The sequence below is a fragment of the Saccopteryx leptura genome, chromosome 1 (assembly GCF_036850995.1).
Source record: "Saccopteryx leptura isolate mSacLep1 chromosome 1, mSacLep1_pri_phased_curated, whole genome shotgun sequence".
Classification (NCBI taxonomy): domain Eukaryota; kingdom Metazoa; phylum Chordata; class Mammalia; order Chiroptera; family Emballonuridae; genus Saccopteryx; species Saccopteryx leptura.
Window position 1 is genome coordinate 28,936,674 of NC_089503.1, and position 20,363 is coordinate 28,957,036.

The 20,363-nt window shown below is 38.8% G+C and overlaps 1 protein-coding gene across 6 annotated transcripts in view; it reads right to left on the reverse strand.

Annotated features, from left to right (window-relative positions):
- The window catches only part of HIPK3 (homeodomain interacting protein kinase 3), a 128,647-nt gene that overhangs the window by 25,046 nt on the left and 83,238 nt on the right, over positions 1-20,363 (reverse strand). For all 6 annotated transcript variants that reach the window (XM_066363684.1, XM_066363666.1, XM_066363712.1 and 3 more), the window contains exon 3: positions 3,467-3,590. In XM_066363684.1, coding sequence (XP_066219781.1) covers positions 3,467-3,590 — 124 coding nt within the window. The remainder of the gene's footprint in view (positions 1-3,466; positions 3,591-20,363) is intronic.

A 20,363-nucleotide genomic window follows, 5' to 3' on the forward strand; every position in this document is an offset into this window, starting at 1 on the left:
TTGCCCACTATACTGCCATTGTAAGACAAAAGAGTAAGTTAAAAATATATAGCAACAACGCCCTAACTGGGTATCAAAGTACAACAGGGCAGCTGATGACTGGAATAGGAACGGACACAGAGAGAGGCATACACTATGCATGGCCCTTTCACATCCTAATTATATGATCATAATCAAGGAAGTTGGGGTAAAAAGGGGGGAGCATTTTAATAGATGCCTAAAAGCATTTGAGAGTCCAAAACCAATTCAGCATTTAAAAAATAAAACTGAAAATTAGAAATAGAAGGAAACTCTCTCAATCTTGAAAATAGCCTGACTGGTTGGTGGGGCAGTGGATAGAGCAACGGACTGGGATGCGGAAGACCCAGGTTCGAGACCCCGAGGTCGCCAGCTTGAGCGAGGGCTCATCTGGTTTGAGCAAAAGCTCACCAGCTTGAGCCCAAGGTCGCTGGCTCGAGCAAGGGGTTACTCGGTCTGCTGAAGGCCCACGGTCAAGGCACGTATAAGAAAGCAATCAATGAACAATTAAGGTGTTGCAATGCGCAACGAAAAACTAATGATTGACGCTTCTCATCTCTCCGTTCCTGTCTGTCTGTCCCTGTCTATCCCTCTCTCTGACTCTCTCTCTCTCTGTCTCTGTAAAAAAAAAAAAATCTTGAAAATAGACATTACTGAGCCCTGGCCAGTTGGCTCAGTGGTAGAGTGTCGGCCTGGAGTGCAGGAGTCCCAGGTTCGATTCCCGGCCAGGGCACACAGGAGAAGCTCCCATCTGCTTCTTCACCCCTCACCCTCTCCTTCCTCTCTGTCTCTCTCTTCCCCTCCTGCAACCAAGGCTCCATTGGAGCAAAGTTGGCCCAGGCACTGAGGATGGCTCTGTGGCCTCTGCCTCAGGCGCTAGAATGGCTCTGGTTACAACTGAGCGATGCCCCAGAGGGGCAGAGCATCGCCCCTGGTGGGCATGCCGGGTGGATCCCGGTCGGGCGCATGCGGGAGTCGGTCTGACTGCCTCCCTGTTTCCAACTTCAGAAAAATACAAAAAAGAAAGAAAAAGAAAAGAAAATAGACATTATCAAAGGCTACATAGCAAACATCATATTTGAAAATGAGTATAGCCTGCCCAGGTGGTGGCAAGCAAAGTGGAAAGTGTCAGTTTGGGACGCTGAGGACCCAGGTTTGAAACCCCAAGCTCACTGGCTTGAGCACAGACTTGTTAGCTTGAGCACGGGGTCACATGGCTTGAGCATGGGAGCATAGACATGACCCCATGGTCACTGGCTTGAAGCCCAAGGTTGCTGGCTTGAGCAAGGGGTCACTGGCTTGGCTGGAGCCCCCGGTCAAGGCACATATGAGAAAGCAATCAATGAACAGCTGAGGTGCCACAACTATGAGTTGATACTTTTCATCTCTCTCCTTCCTGTCTGTTGGTACCCTCACATCTCTCTCACTTAAAAAAAAGAAAAGAAATGAGTATAAAATCTAGAACTGGAATCAAAATAAGGTTCAACACTCCTTTTTTTGCATTGATATATTTTAGAAAATTAATTTTTAAAGCACTAAATTGATAACTGCAGTTAGCAATGCTATATACTTGTAACTTTTTACAATTACTGTACTCCTTTGGAATTTAATATTCATTCTGACAATACTGTTGATATGGCTCAGATTAACAGACTAAATTCTAATACAGAATTTAAAAAAACTAAGTTTTGGGAGGGTCTTTGTCTTAAATTACCACTGTAACTTTGAACAAGTCATTTCATTTTCCTGGGCCTCAGGTCTCTCCTTTATAAAACTGGAAGGGGCAGTAACTAGGTAATCTGTAGGGTCCTTCTCAGCGCTAACATCAATTGTCCAAGACTAGAATTGTAAAATCCAAGTCCCGAGTATAATAACAAAGCAACCTGAAACTGCCACCAGGTGGTGTCCTGTTCCGGAGTAGTCTGCACGTCAGAAGTTGTATACAAAGTCAAAGGCCTGTTCCTAGCGTTTGACTGGCACCTCAGTATTTCAGCAGCTAACAATTACGGGCCTCTCCAACTAAATCATCAATTCTTTCAAAACTACAGTTTAGCACCTGCATCAGTTAGTGGATGGGGAAAAAGCTGAAGATAGCCAGTATGTACAGAAAATTGTACAGACACTGTCTTTTAAGAGGAATGCTGAATGGAGGGGGGAAGACAGAGACTATAGAAACCCTAGCCTGAAGAATTTTATGGATAGAAAGTCATTAAAAGTAGGTGACAGACTAATGTTAATAGTTACATCTAATCTAATAATTAATATTAAACGGTCTAGAGATATCACCAAATTAGCTTCCTCTCATATCCCTTTTGATATGGAATGCTAAGCCCTGAAAATCAGAAATAATTTTGTTATAATAATATCATGTATGCTTTAAAATGTTCTAATTTCTACTTTTTATGCCTAAAAGTTAGTTTATCATTTAAGTAAAAATTATATTTATCCAATTAGCCAATTACAGAAAAATAATGACCATTTTGTTAACTTTGACTAAAATTTTCCAATAAAATGAGTATATATAGCTCTCTAGTAAGGGAAATGTAATAAAAACACTTTCAAAATATAGTGAATAAGGTAACAATTTCTCCAACAGAGAATCTTGATATTTAAAATAAAGAAAATAGCAAACAATGTTGTCTAGTAGCTTGAGAGGAGGCTAATGAGCATACCTGAAAATTATCATGCGAAGTTTCAAAAGAGGTAATTTCCTGGATTCTACCAAGAATCATTTAAATAATGGTAAACTAGACTTTTAGCACCATTCAAAAACAGCTAAAAATACTAAAGTGGGTTTAGGTGACTGAGGCACTTAATCTAATAATGGTCGCTGGTGTAAGACCAAAAGTTATATGATGCCTTCTACTCCTTGGAAGAGGCTGACATTTCATCCATCATCAAAGTCACCCTGGCAAAGCACTATTATTTAAATGGACACAGCCCAGCCGTTTATATGTCTATAGTATAAAAATAAAGCAAAAAATTCTCTTAAGAGTTTTACAAAACTGGTTTTGTGGGCCTGTGGATTGTAAATTCGCTTATAAAATTTACTTAATGTTATAAAAGTTTTGTTTTGTTTTGAGAAAGAGAGAGGAAGGGGGAGGGGGAGAGAGAGAGGCAGACAGACACAGACTTGTTGTTTCACTTATTTGTGCATTCATTGGTCGATTCTTGTATGTGCCCTGACCAGAGATCAAACCTGCAACCTTGGCATATGGGGACAATGATTTAACCCACTAAACTATCCAGCTAGGGAATAAAAGAGTTTATGAAATAAAATATAGTTCTGAGATCTTAAGTTTAAAATCTACAAGATCTCAGGTTTTGTCATTTTATTTTTAAAAGATTTTTATATGAATTGTGTACCTAAAGAAATGCATTCTTACTGATCTATTACTTTTCTTTACAATCTATCAATTCTACTAGATTATCATGACAGTTCTGTTACCTGGTCATACTCCAAAGCTCCTGGGTAGAGCGGCCATCCAAGGAATAACTCTGCAATCACGCATCCCAATGACCACATGTCTATGGCTTCACAAAACGGCAACCCCAATATAATCTCTGGAGCTCTGCAATAAAAAAATTTTTTTAAATCAGAGTGCTTTTCCTTTAAAAGTATCTGATTTCATCTGACATTCCAAGAAAGGTTAGTAAAATGACAGAAAAATCACCTGCTATTTATAGTAACTTCACTTTTCAAAACTGTTTGAAACCTAGCCATAATCCTAAATTAAGCTTAAAAGGTACTGTAAGTACATCACTATTATAAAATCTCTACACTTAATCCTTGTTTTATTAACATGATATTTAAGAAGGAAAAAGCATAGACTTGTTTTTGCAACTATAACAGATTAGAAATAACACAAGAAAACTGGCAAACTGTTAAATGAATGCACTATGACATTAACAGAACTAAAAACCAGACATAGAGATATGACCGAAACAAAATAAAGCCCCAAAGATTAGAAGTGGATCTAGACCTAGATAATATTTCAAAACACAATAATATTCACATAATTAGGGCTATCAGTCATCCAAAAAAGACAAGACCAAGTTCAATGTACTCTGCTTTAAAGGGCAGAAAAGTAGAGGATATATCAAAACAGTTAAAATGCTTTTCAGTACTTAAAGAGCTTTGATTATTTGAAAAATGTATTCCATGAAAGACATCATTCCCAGATAAATTATATTCTACTTCACATGACTTTCCCATGAGATTAACTTTCCAAGAGAGGCTTCCACATACAGCTGTGCAATTCAGTTATATTACATTTGCCCATACATGAGTGTGTATTGTCGATTTTTAAAACAATCTTGAACTTACAGAGAAGTGGTAAAAATATAATGAAATTTTCTCCTGAACCACTTGAGAATAACTTGCCAAATAACTGTATACTTTGAATTTCCTACAAACAAGAATATTTTCCTAAATAACTACAATACAATCAGGAAGCAAACACTGACACATCTCTACATCTAAACCTCAGACTCAAAGTTCTGCCAATTACATTAATGTCCTTTAGAGCAAAAGGATCCAATTCAGAATAATGCATTGCATTTGGTTTTTCTTTAATCTCTTTTAGTCTTTTTCAATATGGAATAGTTCCTCAAGTCTCTCCTTGATTTCTATGACCATGGTTACAGACCAGTTATTTGTAAAATGTCCCCCCAATGTGGATTTGTCTCATGCTTCCTCATAATTATATCTAGGTTATAAATCTCTGAGCCATAGCTTTTTTACTATTGATCTGAGAGAGAAAAAGGGGGGAGGGTGAGAGAGAAAGAGAGAGAGACACACACACAGATTTGTTGTTCCCCTTATTTATGCATTCATTAGTTGTATCTTGTATGTGCCCAAACCAGGGATCGACCCCACACCCTTAGCATATCAGGACAACACTCTAACCAACCCAACTGAGCTACCCAAAGAGGGCCTGATTTATAAATCTCTAAGAGGAATATTACAGAGTTGATGTTTTCTCATTATATGCTATCAGGTGGCATTCAATTTTGATTTGTTCCATCACTGATAATGTTCACTTTGATAATTGCTTAATGGAGTGGTTCTCAAACTTTTTAAAGTCGGGGCACATTTAAAATCCTACAAATAATTGTAGGCGTACTATATACAAATTTCTGAGAAATATGTTATAATAATTAAGTCACATATTAAAGGAAAAAAAAGTCCAAGCATGCTTTTATGGTAATTAAACGAAATAAATACATATTAAATTTATTCTGACATTAAAAACATTTTTTGTTACATTTTTTGAGTTACACTTTTTAGAATTCGTAAAAAAGGGGGTTAAAAAATAAAAAAGCGACCTGACCAGGTGGTGGCGCAGTGGATAAAGCGTCGGACTGGGACGTGGAAAGACCCAGGTTCGAGACCCCGAGGTTGCCAGCTTGAGTGTGGGCTCATCTGGCTTGAGCGAAAAGCTCACCAGCTTGATTGGACCCAAGGTCACTGGCTCGAGCAAGGGGTTACCCGGACTGCTGAAGGCCCATGGTCAAGGCACATATGAGAAAGCAATCAATGAACAACTAAAGTGTCACAACGAAAAACTGATGATTGATGCTTCTCATCTCTCTCTGTTCCTGTTTGTCTATCCCTCTCTGACTCTCTCTGTCCCTGTAAAAAAAAAAAAATTAAAAGGCGACAAAAAAGTTGTTTTTATAAAGAGAGAGATACAGTCTTAGCATGATTTAGTAAATTCAGCAGGTCCTGGTGCGAATGTATTAAGTTTTCATTCTTGTGTTTATGAGAAACATGAGTCTGATGTGTCCTGACAATTTTGTCAATGTTCGTGCATATATTTGAAAGGCAAACTCTCATTTCCTCATCAATACATTGAAGAATTCCTCTCTTTTTACTCTTAACTGTGTTGAGTGCAGAAAACCCCCACCATATATGTCATCTTAACTTTACACCAAACAAAGATTGAAGAAACTTGCCTCCAGTCTTTCTGGGGAACAAGGGGGTAGTGTAAACAATCCAGCACCACAGCTTAACAGCCTTTCGCAACCTAATCAGGCAAATGAGGTGGGAGGTTGGGCAGACTGTCAGCTTACAGCCAATTCCCCACACCTCTGTCCCCTTAAAATCTAAACTCCAAAAACCCTTTGGTTTTTTGGTCCCCAACAGGCACATATTTCTCTGGAATACCATAGGGCGCACCTGGAAATCTTCTAGGACACACTGTGTGCTCTGGCGCACACGTTGAGAACACTGGCTTAATGTATCTACTAGATATCTCCACTGTTTTGTTCCTTCTTTCCCCTTTGTAATTAAGTATTTTATAAGGTTTCAGTTTGAGACAATATGAATAATCCTTTCCTTATCAAACTTTCAATTTATTAACTTATTTGCTTATATGAATATAAGTGATTGCTGGGTTCCTATTCTATTCAATGGGTTATAATCCATTATTATAATTATCTATTTTGATTCTCTCATTTTCCCAGACTTGACCCAGTTTGAATTCCTCAATAAGCTGTAGGTCTTCATTACTATTGGAATAGCACTGCTCCCAGGCTCTCTCACTATACTTACTATATACAGTTATACAAAATAAACCTGCTAATTTCTTTAATTGAGATACTCATTGCCATTATCTCCTAAGGCAGTGCTCTCAATCTCGGCTGTACATTACAATCACTTGTTCCTGGTCATACCAAATCAAAAACTCTGGGGATGGGGCTTAGGCTCCAGGGGCGAATTCAGTACACAGCCAAGAATAAGAACCAAAGCCCTAGAACTCAAGTAGTCAGACCAATGGGAAGACTATTCCATCTCCTCCCTATAACGCTTCTGATCAGAATAAGTTCAGGGATCATAAACAAGTTGTTTTCTATCAAAGACTTGGGATCTGCTCAGTGACTCTTCTACTCTTGAACATCTCTGCAATGATTAATAATTAAGATTCAATAATGTTGAGGGAACATGGGGGACACTTGAATCTATGTAAACACAATAAATTTAAATCAATTAAAAAAAGATTCAATGGACCTTTAATCTACAAGCATTTGTTAATAAGTTAAGTGCTATGGGGAAATGCTTTAAGGCAGAGAAGACCTTTAAAACATAGTTATAAAAGGTTTTCATCCTTTTGACAAAATACTTAAGCATTTATGTAGATGTATATACATGAATTATATTCAGGTATAATCAAATGCTAAACTGTGGTGTAGAAAAAGGAAAAAAACATAAGTTACACTAAGTTATTAATCTTATATATTCACAGCACTGGCTAGTTGGCTCAATGGTAGAGTGTTGGCCCTGGAGTGTGGATGTCCCCAGTTTGATTCCTGGTCAGATTCTCTACCCTCCTTCCCCCTTATCTCTTTCTCTCTCTCTCTCTCTCTCTCTCTCTCTCTCTCTCTGCCTCCCTCCCTCCCCCAGACATGGCTTGATTGGTAAGAGCAAGTTGGTCAGTGCTGAGAATGACTCTTTAGAGCCTCATCTCAGGTGCTAAAAATAGCTTGGTTGCCAAGCAACATCCCTAGATGGGCACAGCATTGTCAGAAGGTGGCTTGTCGGTGGATCCCGGTTGGGACCATGCAGGAGTGTGTCTCACCTCCTCTCACTTAAAAAAAAAAAATCTTATATATTCACAATATGATACAAAAGAAGACAGAGTTCTGGTGAACTGATACTAAAATACTGGGAATCTATGCAGAAAAGCTCTAGGAAGACAAATTGTGGAGTCTGGTAAGGATACACTGATTTCCAATACTTAAACCATTGAAACAGTGCTAGATCTGAAACACAAAGAAGAGATAACTAGCTCGACCTCTAACAGCAAGTGATTTATCTGAGCCTCAGTAGCTTCATTTTTAAAATAGGGTTTTACTAACCTTACATACTCGTAAGATTATCTAAACTCAGGACTAAGTAAGAGAGTATGTGTAAAATGCAAAACAGTATATACATTCCCCCTAATTTTTTCATGTTCCCACTTTCCCAATTCATACCTCTCTTTTCAAACCACCTCCTCTACCTCCATCCTCATTACTGTCTCCCTTGCATCCTACTTTACTGAGAGAAAAAAAAGAAATTTGAAAGAAACTTTTCCATTCTCACCACCACATATACTAGCCTACTTGCATCAGTCAGTGCTTCTAGCTAAGGCATTCATGTTCACTTACTGAAGTATACCACCAATTTCCCACTCTGTCTCATCAATTCTCTTTATATAAAGGACCACTGCACACCTGCCATCTTGGGGGGAAAAAAACTCGTTTATACACTCTCCTTCAGCCATAAGCCCTTTCTGTTCCCTTTACACCAGTCCATCCTGCAAACACTGTAGAAAAGATGCCTCCAATTCTGCCTCTAACTTGAACTCATTCAAATCAGTCTACAAAAATAGCTCTTGTCAAGTCACCATCAGCCCCTGCATCATCACATCCTCAATTTACTTTATTTGCAGCATTGACACAGCTGATTATGCTCTCCTGCTTTAAACACTGTCTGCACTTGACTTCCAGGACATCTCTCTATTCTCTTTACCTCACTCGCACGCCCCCCTCAATTTCCTTTCTGGTTCCATCTCATTTCCACAACCTTTACATTCTGGAGTGCCACAAGGCTCAATCTTTGGATGTTTATCATCTCTAAGTACATTTGTTTCCCTTTCAGGCTTCCCCAAACTACGGCCAGCGGGCCACATGCGGCCCCCTGAGGCCATTTATCCGGCCCCCCACCACACTTCCAGAAGGGGCACCTCTTTCATTGGTGGTCAGTGAGAGGAGCACTGTATGTGGCGGCCCTCCAATGGTTTGAGGGACAGTGAACTGGTCCCCTGTGTAAAAAGTATGGGGACCCCTGCAGGTGATCTTATCCAATCACAGTTTTAAATACATACCACCTCCATTCATAAGACTCTCAGATGTATACCTTCAACCTAGACCTCTCTCCTTAACTGCAGACTTACTCATCCAACTGCCTACTCAACATCTCTCCTTGAGTATCTATTAGAACCTCATTTTGATCAAATTCAAAAAAGAACTGCCTGACCAGGCGGTGGAGCAGTGGACAGAGCTTCGGACTGGGACACGGAGGACCCAGGTTTGAAACCCAGGTTTGAAACCCCGAGGTCGCCAGCTTGAGCACGGGCTCATCTGGTTTGAGCAAGGCTCACCAGCTTGGGCTCAAGGTCGCTGGCTTGAGCAAGGGGTCATTCGGTCAGCTGTAGCCCCCCCCTTGTCAAGTCACATATGAGAAAGCAATCAATGAACAACTAAGGTGCCACAACGAAGAACTGCTGCTTCTCATCTCTCTCCCTTTCTGTCTGTCCCTAGCTGTCCCTCTCTCTGTCTCTCTCATACACACAAAAAAATAACTCCAAATTCCCAAATTCCCCCAACCTACTCCTCCCCCAGCCTCCCTATCTCAGGAAATAAAAATTCTATCCTTTTACTTTCTCAGGCCCATTATTTGGGAAAGTCAAATTTGACTCTTCTCTTTCTCTCACATCTATCAACAAATCCCATTGAGTCTATCTTCAAAATAGAACAAGAATTTGACCACTTTGCTCCACCTTTACTGCTACCACCCGCGTCCAAGCCACCACCATCTCTCATCTGGATTACTGCAAGAGTTTACTAACTGCTCTTGCTTCTGCCCCTGTTCTCTACCATCTATTCTTAATTTAGCAGTCAGTGATCCATTTAACACACAAATCAGACCACGTCACTCTTCTTAAAATCTCCCAATAGCTTCCTATCACACAATAAAGTCAAATTCCTTACAATGGGCAACAAAGGTCATGTATGATTCAGCCCTTACCTGCATGTATTTTCTCACTTGCTTGCTCTAATCCACCCTCACAGGTATCCTTACTGTGTCTAACCATAACCTTGCCTCAAAACTCGGACACTTATTTAGGAGAAGGTTCCAGACAGAGGAGACAGCAGGACTTGATCCTTTCACTCCCACCTTGTGTTTCATTCAGGAATGCTAATATCTTAGTTAAATACATGAACCAACCAAGAGACTTTTATGTGTTAGCCACATCACATTTGGGACAATCAAAATGTTTTAACTACATAATAAAAATAAACACATTTTACTAAGCTTTACCAATGGACTAGACATCATGGAAATAACTTTTAATGCATTATCTCATTTAAAGAACATGTTCTGAAAACAGATTTTTGAATTGTTCTTCTACTCCAAGATTAAAAATGCTAGTAAATAAAATGTTCCACATAAAACAGAAGAACCCCTCAGCCAACCCACAGAATCATGAAAAATTGTAAATCATTGTTCCTGAAGCAACTCAGTTTGGGGTTCTCACCAGCAACAGATAACTGATACAATGCCCACAATATCCATAAAGTGGTACAATTGAGATTTCAAGTGCCTGATTCCAAAAGCCTTTCTCTATAACACACCACTTCAAATTATAAAATTCTGTGACCAAAAGAAACATAGAAAGCCAAACTGTCAGAAAACTTAAAAACTGACACCAAAGTCATTTTTAGCAATTCAATTACAGTTATCTACCAGTTTTATTTTCCACAGAATAGGAAAATACTAACCAACCTATGTTTTCTAATAATTCTATAATATGAGAAATCAGTATGTGCTTTTTCGATTAACTGGTCTTTGGCTTTCTAGGACAACGAGAAGAAAACAGTATTTTGCTGCCATTTTTTAAACCAATTTTTCATTCTGTAAAAGTCCTTTAAAAAAAGCTAGAACAGCAACAGCTATAATAACAGCAAAAGCAGTTAGCTAACACCGTGAACTGGGCAATCCTCTAAATGCTTTATAAATATTAACCTATTTGATATTCATATTGATCCAGTAGTAGATAAAGAAACAAATACAAGTGTAAAGTAATTTGCCTAAGGGTCACAGAGCAAGTACTGGTGCAGCTAGGATTCAAAGCCAGGTTTTTTAGCTTGGAATCCACTTTTATCTACTACACCTTAAAATAATTCCCAGTATTACTAAAACTATCAGACTCTCTTCTTGCTGAAGTTCTCCCTCTCAGAGGCTATGCTTATCATTATGTTGTTCTTTTTCTTTTTAAACATAACACCTTTGATTTTAAGACTAACCAGGAAGTGTGAAATATAAATATACTTATGTTAAAAGAACCCTAGTTGACATTTTACTAAGCCATTTTCCTGATCTTTAAGCATTTACTCATCTTAACTATAAATAATCTTTCACATTAAATATACAGACATCTGCTAGATACCTCTTAGTTAAAATAAGGCTCTTATTTTGGCAGATACTGTGTTCCTAAAGATGACTGTGTGACATTCTTTTACAGAAGCAATTAGGAAATGAGCTCAACAGTGGATGTGACCATATACTAGCCTGTAGGTGTGATTACTCATAAATACCAACTCAACGTCATGCACTCAATAAATTCTAACAAATCATAACCCTATACTTAACAAAAGACAGCAAAGACCTAAAGTGGTTATAAAATGTAGGTACTGGTAAACATGTGTTTGTACAAACACAGCAACTCTTGGAAAGGATACACACCCAAGTTTTACCTGCAATTACCTTTTTGAGTAATCAACTTGACAAGGAGGAGCTAAACTATGCATTCCCACAATATTTGTTTCTAAAGCAAACATCTCATACTATATAATAAAATATTAATGTTTAAAAATTGTCAAACATGTGGGGTTTTTTTTTTTAGGAATTTCATGTTTTCTAATATGACTGTCATAAAATTAGACTAAGTGATCAGGTTTAGGTAAATCTTTATTTCCTTTAATTACAAGGAGTATTTTCTAGTGAGAATTGTTGATGTGGAACGCGCTGCCTCCAGGGGGGAGAAATCCTGGAGGTGTCCCCGTAGAGGCTCTATCTGTGTGGAGACGATACCATGGGGGGAGGCTCTTCTAAACACAACAGGGGAACTTACATTGGAGGACCTCCAAGAATCCTTGCAAATGATAACACAACTAAAACATATTAAAGAACACTTTGACAACTGAAACTTTAACAGAAGGATGACTTAAAATATGAGTTTCTCTCTAGCTAATCAGCTTAATCTTTTCAAATATCTTGCAGAATCCTGTGGGTTTTTTTAACAAACAAAACTAACACACACACACACACACACACACACACACACACACAAAAAAAAAAAAAAAAAAAAAAACCTTAACACTCTTAGCAAGGCAAATAGTTTTCAAATTAGACAATCAACCATTTCTAGAAATATTTTTCTTTTTTAAATTATAATTGTTTTTAATGTGATATGTGTTGCTTTAAGCAATAACATCAATACAAAATACTAGATATTCACACATTGTATTTTTATAACTGTAACAGCAACTACTCAGTAACATGTTGAAATGTAATCAAAGTGCAGACTCTTAGAATAGACACTCATTCAAATGTAACTTGAGTCACAGGCTAAAAATATCACAATTAAAAATATCCTTATTGCAAGGCTACTTAATCTTCTGAGTATGTAGGACAATAATCCAGATCAAAGCACCCAGTTCAAAGAACAGCAGTAATAATATTTTCAAAACCTATTAAATGTTAAATCCTCTGATAAGAGATAGTAAAGATTTAATATGTATTACCAATATTGAAATGTGTAGCTTAGAGCCTTATGCCCAGAATAATGGATAGGTCAATAATCTGCATATGAGATTAATCAATAGCTAATATTTTGTAAAGATGGGAGTGAGAACTTAGTTCATTTATAGACAGTTCTATTTACTTCATGTTTATATACAAACAACAGTTACAAAGATCACTCAAAATTCTCATTATACAAAAGAGAAAACTCTAAGAAAATTGTTATTAACATATAGCAAGAGAGAAAAACCAAGAGCTGGATTGGTAAGGCAATATGAAAAGTATCTGTGAGGGGGAAAAAATATGTCTGTTCTTTACATGTTGGTTTATAAACTATCAGATGTAGAAAAATCACAGATCATATACATGAACTACATGGTTAATATCTTACATTTGTATTGCATTTGTGCTTTACCACCCTTTCAAGTATGCTATTGCAGTGGTCCCCAACCCCCAGGCCACGAACCGGTACCGGTCCGTGGGCCATTTGGTACCGGTCCGCAGAGAAAGAATAAATAACTTACATTATTTCTGTTTTATTTATATTTAAGTCTGAACGATGTTTTAAAAAATGACCCAGATTCCCTCTGTTACATCTGTCTAAGACTCGCTCTTGACGCTTGTCTCGGTCACGTGATACATTTATCCGTCCCACCCTAAAGGCCGGTCTGTGAAAATATTTTCTGACATTAAACCGGTCCATGGCCCAAAAAAGGTTGGGGACCACTGTGCTATTGTATGAGGTAACAAGGATATATGCTGTTATTCCTATTCTGTAAATGATTAGGAGGAAAGTATGAAACAGTCCAGAATTTCTTCAATTTATTTTACTATGAAATATATTTATAGTTACAATATATTATCAGTAGATGTCAACAGAAGCTGCTAATCTATAAGGTGTCCTTAAACTAAATTAGACAACAAGTTATTTAATTGCAATAAATGATTCCATTTTATAACCATATAATAACTATTCAAATAACAAAAAATGTTTATTAAACTCTTACTAATAAGTCATATTCTTTTCATTATTTCATGAAATGCTAACAAAATCCTCTGGGGTAGGTACTGTATTATCTCCTTGTAGAGATGAGGAAACAAGCACAGGAGTACATTTCCACGGTTTTTCAGTGAGGGAGTGGCAGGGCTTATGAACAAAGTCTGAGTGAGAGGCCACGCTCCTTGACACCATGGAGATAAATCACTTCTACTTTATGAACTACTTACTGGCAAATGCACTACTGAATCACATGACCACATGCCTATGCATTAACAAGCAGGTAGAAGATTAGGCACTGAATCATCAGGGGCCTCTCACATAGCCTGGTGGTGCTCAGGAGCATACCATTTCTCAATGTCAAATGATCTCTTAACGGCTAGGCACACACATTACTATTTTTCTCATACTTATTTTTTCTTATAACTTTTTATATTAATATAAATTTAGATTTATAGAAAAATTGCAAAATTAGTACAAAGAATTTTTAGATACCCTCAACCAGATCTCCCAAATGTTTTCACTTTTACCACATCTGTATTAATCTCTTTGCTATACATAAACAAATATAATTTTTCTGAATCACTAGAAAGTTAAGTTGAAGATATTATATCCCTTTACTTTAAAAAACTTCATCCAGTGTGTACTTGCTAAAAACAAGGAGAGTCTCTTACATAGCTACAGTATATTTGTCAAAATCAGGAAATTAATATTCATACAATAGTATTATTCAGATTTTTCAAACTGTCCCAACACTGCCATCCCTTATAACAAAAATTTTTTTTAAATAAATAAATCCCAGAGCCACGACTTTTCAGTTTCCTTTATCTGGAATAGCTCTTCAACATTTTTGTGGTTTTCACTACACTATCATGTTTTTAAAATACAGACCAATTATTTTACAGAATGTCCCTCAATTTCTGTTTAATGTTTCCTCAAAAGAAAGTTCAAGTTATCTATTTTCATCAAGAACACCACAGGAGTGATGCTAACTTACTCTTTATTTTTGAAAGTGTACATTAGAAAACATATTACTACTATCAGTTTTTTCAAGAAATATCTATTAATACATTGACCTATGGGTGATAATGATGAAGTCAGTATAAGTACTTGAATTATAACAAATCCACCACTGTGGTATGGGATGTCAACAGTGAGACAAGTTGTATATATGGTGTGGAAGGAGAGGGGATATGGGAACTCTGGTTTCTGCTCAATTTAGCTGGAAACCTAAAACAGCTCTAAGAAATAAAGTCTATCAACAACAACAAAAAAGCTGTGTGAAGTCATCAAAAAGCAGACAAGACAGCTAGGACTTGAGGGAACAAAATCCCAGAGCAAAAAGCAAACTTACTAATATGAGCCTTACATTTCCTAGAGGTAGTCATCAATGGACAGTGAGGCCTAGAGGCCGAAAAGAAAGCAATGGCCTAGAGCCTGCAGCTGTCCCACTGGGCTGGGCAAACAAAAACTGGAATTCAGAACCTGCCAAGGAAAAGGGGCCTTGGCAGACTCCAGGCTTTTCAACAGAAACCAAGAGGCCTGCACCCTAGGAACAAGGGCAGACTGAAATAGCCCAGCCTCACTTGGAAAAACATGATCTACCTACTCCACCTGGCTCCCAGAATAAAAAAAGTTTTCTCTGGAGCAAGATACTATCACCCAGAGTTCCTTGCATAGCAATGTCCAATGTTTAAGAATGTAGATGAAATGATAGGAAATTTCGCCATAAAACTGGAATCTACTATTTAAAACAACAAATTCTAGATACCATCCCCCACTAAGGCTCGTTGGAGAAATGGCTGATTTCATGACTGAAGTATGAAAAGTATAAGGTAAGCCTGGAAATCTCATGCCAGAAAAATTACTCAGCAATAAAGAAAAAAATTGATCTACTGATACAAACAAAATATCAGCAAATCACAAAATTATGTTGAAAGAAATAAATCATTGACAAAAGAGTACATGCTGTATCATTCCATTTATTTGAAGTTCTAGAACAGAAAAAATTAATTTGTGGTGAAAAACTCAGATCAGTAGTTAAGTATGGAAGGGGTGAGGAAGACAGCCTAGAACTGAATGGGAAAGGCTACGAGAGAACTTTCTAGGGTGATGGTAATGTTAAATCTTGATAGAACTTTAGTATAGAGATGTATGGCATTTGTTAAAACTCATTGAACTTATATTTCACTGTATATAAAATTTAATTCCAAAAAAACAAACAGGCCCTGGCCGGTTGGCTCAGCGGTAGAGCGTCGGCCTGGCGTGCGGGGGACCCGGGTTCGATTCCCGGCCAGGGCACACAGGAGAAGCGCCCATTTGCTTCTCCACCCCCCCCTCCTTCCTCTCTGTCTCTCTCTTCCCCTCCCGCAGCCAAGGCTCCATTGGAGCAAAGATGGCCCGGGCGCTGAGGATGGCTCCTTGGCCTCTGCCCCAGGCGCTAGAGTGGCTCTGGTCGCGGCAGAGCTTCGCCCCCGGTGGGCGTGCCGGGTGGATCCCGGTCGGGCGCATGTGGGAGTCTGTCTGTCTGTCTCTCCCCGTTTTCAGCTTCAGAAAAAATACAAAAAACAAACAAACAAGCAAACAAACATAAGTACTTATGAAAGGCATGCTTAAGTATTTCATGGTACAGTATACTGGTATCTACAACTTATTTGGATTGCCTCATCATATAAAGGTGAAATGATGCCCTGGCCAGGTGGCACAATGGATAGAGTGTCGTCCTGGCACACCGAGGTTGCAATTTCATCCCTGGTCAGAGCATGTATAAAAAACAGCCAATGAGTGTACAACTAAATGGAACTAAGTAGAACAGAGAGTTGATGCTTCTTTCTCTCTCTCCCTTTCTCCTCTCTCCCTTTATCTCTCTCTCAAATCAGTGGGGGGAAAAAGATAGATATCCATGATAAGCCCAATGTAGCAAAATGTTAACTGTAGAATCCAGGTAGTAGGTATACTCATGTTCTCTGTACAATCCTTTAACATTAGTCACCTAGTTTGACAAAGTTGTCACCACTGTGCAGTGAAATAATAAATACATATATGGTGCGCAGGGACTTCCACACGAGGGGAAATATGCCTTAATCCCTACCTTATACCACACACAAAAAACAATTCCAGATGGACAGCAGATCTAAACATCAAAGGTAAAACAATAAGAAAACATAAAACTAGAAAAACAACTTAATGACACTACCGTAGGTGAAGTTTTTTTTGTTTTTTTTTTAAGTGAGAGGCAGAAAGGCAGAAAAAAATCCCACATGAGCCCCACTCAGCAAGCCCCCTACCAGGATGATGGTCTTTCCATCTGGGGCCACTATTCCATTGCTCAGCAACCAAACTATTTTAACACCTGAGGCAAGGCCACAGAGCCATCCTCAGCACCTGGGGCCAATGTTGCTTGAACCATTCCAGCCATGGCTATGAGAGAGGAAAAGGAAAAGAAAGAGAAAGAGAGAGAGAAGGGGGAGGAGTGTAGCAGCATATGGCTGCTTCTCCTGTGTGCCCTGACTGGGAATCAAACCCAGGACTTCCATACACTGGGCCAACAGTAGACTGCTAAGCCAATGGGCCAAGGCCAATGATATCTTTTTTTTTTTAAATTAATTAATTTATTTATTTTTACAGAGACAGAGAGTGAGTCAGAGAGAGGGATAGACAGGGACAGACAGACAGGAACAGAGAGAGATGAGAAGCATCAATCATTTAGTTTTTCGTTGCACGTTGCAACACCTTACTTGTTCATTGACTGCTTTCTCATATGTGCCTTGACTGCGGGCCTTCAGCAGACCGAGTAACCCCTTGCTGGAGCCAGCAACCTTGGGTTCAAGCTGGTGGGCTTTTTGCTCAAACCAGATGAACCCGCGCTCAAGCTGGTGACCTCGGGGTCTCGAACCTGGGTCATCCACATCCCAGTCCGACGCTCTATCCACTGTGCCACCGCCTGGTCAGGCCCAATGATTTCTTAAGAGGATACAAATGGTGTCAATCAAAAATGAAACTTTTGAAAAATATGTTAAATATTAAACATTAAAATAAAAACATGTAGCCTGACCAGGCAGTGGCGCAGTGGATAGAGTGTCGGACTGGGATGCGGATGACCCAGGTTCGAGACCCCGAGGTCAGCAGCTTGAGTGCGGGCTCATCTGGTTTGAGCAAAGCTCACCAGCTTGGACCCAAGGTCTCTGCTTGAGCAAGGGGTTACTCGGTCGGCTGTAGCCTCACGGTCAAGGCACATATGAGAGGGCAATCAGTGAACAACTAAGGTGTCGCAATGAAAAACTGATGATTGATACTTCTCATCTCTCTCCATTCCTGTCTGTCTGCCCCTATCTATCCCTCTCTCTGACTGTTTCTGTAAAAAAAAAAATTTTTAAATAAAAAATAAAATAAAATAAAAACATGTATCAAATTAGCCCACATATCATCTAAGCCCACTTTTATTATTTTTTCAAAATTTTTTTCAATTTATTGATTTTAGAGAGGGAGAAAGGGGAAGAGAGAGAGAACAATTTGTTGTTTCACTTATTTAAGCATTTGTTGCCCTGACCGAGGATCAAACCCACAACCTTGGTGTACTGGGATGACACTCTAGCCAACTGAGCTACCTGGCCAGGGCCACATAAGTCAGCTATTATGTGAAAAATAATTTAAAAAAGCAAGCCTGGCCCTGGCTGGTTGGCTCAGTGGTAGAGCGTCAGCCTGGTGTGCGGAAGTCCCGGGTTCGATTCCCGGCCAGGGCACACAGGAGAGGTGCCCATCTGCTTCTCCACCCCTCCCCTTCTCCTTCCTCTCTGTCTCTCTCTTCCCCTCCCGCAGCCGAGGCTCCATTGGAGCAAAAGATGGCCGGGGCGTTGGGGATGGCTCCTTGGCCTCTGCCCCAGGCACTAGAGTGGCTCTGGTCGCGACAGAGCGATGCCCCAGATGGGCAGCATCGCCTTCTGGTGGGCATGCCAGGTGGATCCCGGTCTGGCGCATGCGGGAGTCTGTCTGACTGCCTCCCCGTTTCCAGCTTCAGAAAAATACAAAAAACGAAACAAAAAAAAAAAAAAAGCAAGCCACAGAATGAATAAAGATACTTCTACAAAAGGTTTCATACTGAAAATACACACTTTAAAAACCATAAATGAACAATAAGGCAGCCAAGAAAATAGAAAATTAGGCAAAAGAAATTTCACAAATTAGAACATTCAGTTAGTTAATAAGCTTGAGTTGGGTAGTGGTTATATGGATTAATTCATATTGTAACTTATCAAGCTGTAAACTTAAAATCTGTATACTTATACTACTTATCCTTCAATAAAATAGTTTACCCCCCCCCAAAGGGTGCATTAACCTTTATTAACAAAAATTCAACTACTTTTTGTAAGCATTCAAAGGTTCTCCTCCGAAGAGTAAGAGCAGCACATCTACCCAACGCAGGCCACCAAGGAACAACTATAGGACACTATTACCTTGTTGCTCCTGTGCTCCTCTCACTGACCACCAATGAAAGAGGTGCCCCTTCCAGAAGTGCGGCGGGGGCCGGATAAATGGCCTCAGGGGGCCGCAGTTTGGGGACCTCTACACTAGGCTGTATACCTAAAACTAATACAAACAATACTGGATGTAAATTGTAATTGAAAAATAAAATAAAATAATAAATTCAGCATTACCTTCCCTGTGGTGGTGCAGATGATAGAGCATCTACCTGGAGTGCTGAGGTCACAGGTTTCAAACCCCAGGGTTGCCCAGTCAAGGCACATATACAAGTAGCAATCAATGAACAACTCAACTGAAGCAACTATGATCTCACTCCCTCTTTCCCCTCCCTCCCTCTCAAAAATCAATAAATAAAATCCTTAAAAATAATAAATTCACCAAAAAAGAAAAATGTGATTGATACATGTTGCTATGCCACTTCTCATTTAAATATACTGAATTTCAGTTGCCTCTTCTATAAAATTAGACTAAATATCTATGTGTATGTCTCTTTTATCTTTGAGAACTATTGATGATTAATTTAGCTTTGAAGAAGGGAAGAAAAACAAAACACCACATTTACAACACTAGGGAACATTTTGGTGTAATAACATCAGGAACTCCCTACCCAAAAGAGGTAACATTCATATATTCCTGACATAAGAACAAGGGATACAGAGCTCATGCTATCAGGGGATGAACGATAAAACCTATTGAAGTTACTAAATGCTTCCTAAGCACAACATTCTACTCACATTTTTTAAGTATCCTAATCTATTTTTTTTATTAACTTTGTCAGCTCTTTCCAATTCAAGATCCAAAATATGCCATAATCTTGATTCCAAGAGGTCATTAGTTTGTGATATTTGCTGATAAGTACACTCTTTAAGAAACTGAAGGGGTACGAAAGAGCAAAGTAGTAAAAATCTCCCAGCAAGTACAGAAGTCCAAAATAAGGAAGTGAGACGGTATGGCAAAATTTCACGTGAAGATATGTCAGAGGTAAAATCTATAGTATTTGGTCACACGTTGATTAAATATACACTAAAAAAAGAGTCAAGCCAAAGAACTCAGTTTCCAAGACTGAATAAGGGGGGAAATGGATCTTTTTCTAATCTTTTAGAATGTAGTGCAGGGTGAGGGGACGTAGAAGAGGGTAAAGGGGAGATAAATAGCAATGGAAGGAGACTTGACTTTGGGTGATGAACACAACACAATATACCGATGCTGTATTATAAAACTGTATGCTTGAAACCTATGTAATTTTATTAACCAATGTCATCCCAATAAATTCAATAAAAAAAATTTTTTTTTTTG